At 45.9% G+C, this 6,000-nt stretch overlaps 1 protein-coding gene across 2 annotated transcripts in view; it reads left to right on the forward strand.

The window, feature by feature from the left end:
• The window catches only part of atrn (attractin), a 124,064-nt gene that overhangs the window by 5,516 nt on the left and 112,548 nt on the right, over window positions 1–6,000 (forward strand). For both annotated transcript variants that reach the window (XM_031873161.1, XM_031873159.1), the window contains exon 2: window positions 4,520–4,603. In XM_031873161.1, coding sequence (XP_031729021.1) covers window positions 4,520–4,603 — 84 coding nt within the window. The remainder of the gene's footprint in view (window positions 1–4,519; window positions 4,604–6,000) is intronic.

Genomic DNA, 6,000 nt, shown 5'->3' on the forward strand with positions numbered 1-6,000 from the left:
TTCATTCGCTCTGGCCTCAGAGTGGCTTTTTTGGTATTTTCAGTTTCACAGCTCTCTGCTCTTGTAGAGCCTTTGTCGTCGTCTCGGACGCTCTCTGAAGGCTGACCTCGCGACCCCTGGTCCCCACTGCCGTGCTACTGATTCCTTCTGTTTTCAGCCTACTGGTGCAGAGGCATAGAGCTCTGCCCCACCCCTCTCCACAGAGTCACAGATGGAGTTTAGGAAGTTTTACATGCAGGTACTGGACGGATGGATTTGTTTACATCCGTGCAGAAAGGCCACAGTGGCTGGCGGTGATTTCTCAAAAGTCAACACGTAAATCTTTTGGTATCATCGGTAAACTGCTCTCAGTATCTTCTGTGATGTGGAATATGAAAAGACAGGATTTAGTTTGTGCAGCTGAGGGGAACCTGCAGGCTCTCGGTGGAGAAGGACCGATAAAGGGATTCATTTCAGTACATCAAATATAAAAAGCTCTCTTTAAAGTGCAACTGTAACTCAAGCAAAAACACTGAGGTGCAAAATCAGCGCAGTCATTTGGAAAATAGCCACTTGCTCATAATTTATGAAATATTTATTAGACAATATAACTGAGTTATTGCTGCATGAGCATGTTTTGGACACTTGGCTTTTGTAGATTTGTTGCCCGCCATGTTTGGTTCACAGCTCTCCTCCGTGGCGGCTGCAGAGTAACTTTAAATCATGCTGCGTCCTCTTGTGTGTCTCTTAAATGTTTTACATTAACCAGGGAGGACAGCATATTTATGTGTAGCAGCATCGGGAGGGCCGGCTTTATTTCAGCGTATATATTGTTTACCGCACTCGAACCTAAGCTCCACACAAGCTGCTCCTGATGGGCCTGGGTCGGAACATAAAAAGGAAAGAAAAGTGTATCCCTGAGAGATCATGTCGATATTAAGGGAAGCTTATTTCTGCTAACGTGTGAAATTATCCAATTACGTCCACCACTGTTTTGCGATATAGCGTTGGCCTGCTCAGACGCTTCAGTGTCTGTAATATTGACTCTCCGTCTGAGCATGCTCCCCTCCCCTCCCCTCACCGAGCAGAGCCGTCGTCGCCTCTGAACGAGAGCTGCTGTTTGCTCTGCTCTCGAGCTGTGCCACATTGCCATTTGCAGACACTTGGCTCTGCGTCAGGGAAGCTGTTTGCATGCGAGAGTTGTCTCCGCTTGTATCAGCGTGGGTCTAATAACGAGAGGACCGGCTCACTCGTCGTCGCAGGACATTTAATATCTTCTGTTTAACATGACAGCTGTATAGCAGGACTCAATCACAGAAGAGATCCGCTGTGTCTTAGGTTCACCTGGCCTTGGGCTGCACAGAGGTCCAAAGATCCTGTTTATGTTTTACATGTGACTTAACTACAAATCCCATCAACTGTACAGCAGACACACCTTATGTGTTCAGGTGCATTGACCCAGCTCCATGAAAACCTTAGTTTCTTGTAATCATAGTATGGTATAACAAGTGGCCGCACAATGACATCTCTTGACAATAATAACAATGGATAAAGGAAACTGTCGGGTTATGAAATAAACAACCACGCAGAATAAAACCCCTCCCAAACTCGGCCCTACAACCTTCACCAAAATGTCGCACCATTTTGATTTAATGTGATCCTGAACTTGACTCTACTTTTTATGCCTCATGGTAATAAAACATGAGGGGAGTAGTTGTTCTTTCTCTGCCTGATGGTAGTAAATGGCCATAACATGTTAATGTGTCAGGGACGACGGGTCAACAGGTGCTGAGGCTTCTGCTTTTAAAACTCTCTCATTGTGTTTTATTACAACACCCGGCTGCAACATGTCGTTCCAGGAAATATGTGCACGTTACTCTGGATAATCCACAGACATCAGGGTCAGCCGCTTTCAGTGGAACTACGTTCCTCCGAGGAAATAGTCCCTCTGAGCCGCGGCTCGGTGCGTAGGTTATCCTGAGGGACGGACAGCGTTTCTAGGAACTCGCTCTGTAGTCTGTCACTTCTTTAAGGCTTTAAAGCCAATTCCATTTACCTCTGTTGCATTTTGATGTCAGCAAAAGTTCCAGCTGGGGATCTATACTGTCTACCTGGTTAGATTAGTGTGTCTGAGAGGTTTTTAAGAATAATTTGTCTATTTGCATCCATATTAGTTGTCAGTTTAACAATAACTACCCTTGAGTTCCACATATGTGTGGTTTGGGTGAACTGGTCCTTTACTCTTCTTTAAGTGGTCACTACTGATAGAAACATGAACTCTAGCTTCATATACCACTGTTTTTGGATTGTCATGATGTTACAGAGGGATATATGTAGTAGTAGTAGTAGTAGTAGTAGTAGTAGTAGTAGTAGTAGTAGTAGTAGTAGTAGTAGTAGTAGTAGTGCTGAGCAGACTGCAGTACTGCTAAGAAAGCCTTGAACATGCAGCAGCTTGAGGTCTGGGGTTGGGAGTGGTGGTGTCTCTGGGTCCAGGTGAGTCCTCTGAGGATGCTGTTTGTCTGAGAGAGCCCAGAGTCCCACAGGCCCCGGCTGTGTTAGCGCTGAGCGATCTGTAATTACAGCCTTGGTGTACTTGTAAGCTAAGATAAGATGATCCTTTATTAGTCCTGCAGTGGGGACATTTACAGCAGCATAGTGGATAGTGCAAACCAGAGATCTAGTAATAAAACAGTGAAGAATCCACAATAACTAACATATTATACATAGAGACAGAATAACTGTTGTGTTGCACAGTGCTGCTGAGACCGATTAGAAAACAGATCTGGGCTGACCTCTTGCAACACAAACAAAGCCTCTGTGGTTCTCACCGTCAGACTGATCAACACGTCCTGTAAGGACTTAACTTCTCTTTCTATTTGGTGGTTAAACTCTGGTTCTTGCCGGTGCACTGACCTCTGGTCCATAGCGGAGCATTGTTGCGACATGGAGTCACGCGCTTGGCCCGTTAAAGTTGTCGTTAACGTAACAACACCCGTGGCCTTGAACCTGCCCGGCCCGCTCCTCTGCAGAAAGTGTTCAATAACAAGATGTTGCAGCACACTTGTTGCCTGGATGCACGTTGTTATGCAACACACACCAGGGATCTCCACAGATTATTTATCACTTTCACGCTGAAGTTGTGAAAGAATAAACACAAATTTGACGTGATGAATTCATCCACATTAAGTGGAGACAAAAGCTCTGTACTGGTGAGTCTTGTCTAAAGCGGGTCGTCAGGTTGAGATCTTTAACGTGGCTCCTGCAGCTGAACAGTCAGGAGGGTGTTCTCTGCAGACCTCGGTCCGGAGCGGTGCTGAGAGACTGTTTTGGAACAAGTGTGTGTGTGTGTGTGTGTGTGTGTGGAGTCATCGCACCCTGAGACCGACATCAGTAATGATACAATCTCTGCCTGCAAAGTGTCCCCTGTGTAGCTCGCTGCGTCATCGGGCCGGGCTCTATACTTTGCCTCGGATGATCATTTTCTGTGAGCTTTAATCATTCGCCCTGTTGCTGCACGAGCCAAATAACAAAGTGGCCGAGGTTAATGTTTACCTGCTCAGCCTCTGCTCTGCTGAGGGACTCTTGTGTAACAACCTTGTGTGTGTGTGTGTGTGTGTGTGTGTGTGTGTGTGTGTAATCATTTCTACTGCGTCGCTCCAGAGTCTTAGGATAATGTAAGAAACCATCGGTATGCAAAGATTACTAAACTGACTTTGACTCATATTCTGTTACACGCATGTAGGACATGTAGGCCTGTTGGTGCGTTATTGATGAAACATTCACTCTATAACGTGTCGGAAACATCTGTCACAACCCAAAGATAGACACATGTCGGACGTATAAAACAACGTTTGGGTAGCTGCTTTATAAATAATTTATTTATTGTCGTTGTCGACCTACTTATCATTTCTGCACTAAATTGATCCGTCAGTTCGATCGTTTATCAAGTCGACAGCCATGTGGCCTCAGTGAGGCTGTGATTAGGCACAGCGGGGCTTTGAGCTACATGCTAACACCGGCATGCTAACACCCTGATGTTTCCTAATGTCTGGTCATCACAATCCATCTGATTATTCATAATTATTCAGTCTAAACCACAAAACATGTGCTTGTTACAGCCTTTAAAACGTTAAGTCATTTCTCTCACTTTAAATGCATAGAAACCTGTCCTGTGAACATGTAAAACGTGTTTAGATGAATGAAAATCTGACAGTATTTCAGAGGCATCAGTGTTCATTTGTTATTGCACCATAAATCAGTTGTTTCAGTGAGTTACTTTGATGAAATTCTATTGAGATTAAACAGTTTGATTGGTGAAAGATATGACATAGATGAATGAATCCCATGTGGAGCCATTTGGCTTCCCTTTCTTGTGTTGAATGCTGCTCTTTAATGTGACGGATGCACTCTGTTCTCTGTCCAGCTTGTTGGACACTGTTGCCTGAAAGCTGTTCGTCTCTTGGTGATGTTTGCTGCTGTGTCGCATCTTCCTTTGGAACCTTTAATTGATCTTTTCTCTCCTCTTCCTCTGTTCCTTCAGGTTGACGGGACCCTCCGGTCACCTGACCGACGGTCCAGGGAACTACAAGTACAAAACCAAGTGCACCTGGCTGATTGAGGGACAGTAAGTGGAAGTGCCCATCCAACACCAGGGGAGGAACACCACATCTTTAAAGAATGTCTTAGAACCTCCACCGCTCTAGAAAAAGAACAAATAAATCAGTGATGTGTAATAAATTTAGTGTTGGTAATAGACTACTTATAACACCGGATGTTTGTGATCCAAAAATAGATTTTTCAAATTGTCTTTTGGAGGCGGGTCAAACTCGTGACGTAGCCAGAAACGCTGCAGGAAACCGATCCTCTTATTGATTCCATCCATTAAATCGTCTTCTGCCATTAAGGAAACCTACGGAGTGATTCCTAAAACCACGAGGCGGCCGAGCGATGGACCGTGAAAGCCGAGGCAGCGATGTCAGTACTTCCAAGAGGCGCTCATAACGATTATTTACACAGTCTGCGCCGCGCTCCTTCACCGAGATCCCACCCGGCACGAGGAGTTTACAGTATCCAGCAGGTGATGGATGAAAATACATCGCAGAGCAACTGTGAGGAACTCAACACTCCTCCTCTTTGTTCTGCTCAGCAGAACAGAGCATCGATTCACACAGATGAATCTTGCATTTTGTTTAAATTTTTTTTTTACGGCCCTGCCAGCTCATCCGAACCATAAACTCTTTGATTACATTTGCATTTTAGGCATTTCGCCAAACGTCCTCATTCGGGGGGGGGGGGGGATTAACCATGAGTGACTTTGTCGGGAGGTCAAGCTCATGTTTCCCTTCCACGGGACACGTAGACGTTACAGGGTTTTGAACTTCTGACCTTCCTGTTCCCGTCCCTCTATTCACCCGCCCAGCCCCGTCGTTCAGCGTCTTCCTTTCCCTCTAACGCCACTTTAACACGCCGTCCTGAGCCGTCAGCCTGTCTTCAACAAGAGGCCGACGCAGTGACGCCGCGTGCATCACAACGACGTCTGCAGCGGCCTGAAGGCGGTGGGGCGATGAAGCTCTGTGCTTTAGCGCCGTGCTCGTAGGGACCTTCGGCTGTAATTGCCGATTTGGAAGAGGAGTTTCTTTGTCGCCGTCTCCAGTCACTACGTGACTCCTGATTCGCCGTTAACCGGTCACGAGCCTTCCTCTCTAATGGAACCTCGGGGCTGCCGTCTGCAGATGGAGAGGGAACGAAGAGCCGCTGCTTCCCTCCAGTAGAGTATATTTTGAAGAGGAAATGATGGATTCATAATATTTCCTGTAGATCTTGTGCCCCCCCCATTGAAGACATGCTAAATGGGCCTTTGTGTTCCTCCTTCCTCCTTTGAATGATTTAATTTTTGCAGAACAGAGGCGGCTTCATGAATCGCACGAATGTGTTGAATCAAAAAACAAGTTTGTTTTTCCTGTTTTTGGACGTGGCCTGTTAGTCTGTTCATGGTGTTCAGTGACAAATGTGCTGAATCCG

This window comes from Anarrhichthys ocellatus, unplaced genomic scaffold, assembly GCF_004355925.1.
Source record: "Anarrhichthys ocellatus isolate YVR2014 unplaced genomic scaffold, GSC_Weel_1.0 scaffold69, whole genome shotgun sequence".
NCBI lineage: Eukaryota > Metazoa > Chordata > Actinopteri > Perciformes > Anarhichadidae > Anarrhichthys > Anarrhichthys ocellatus.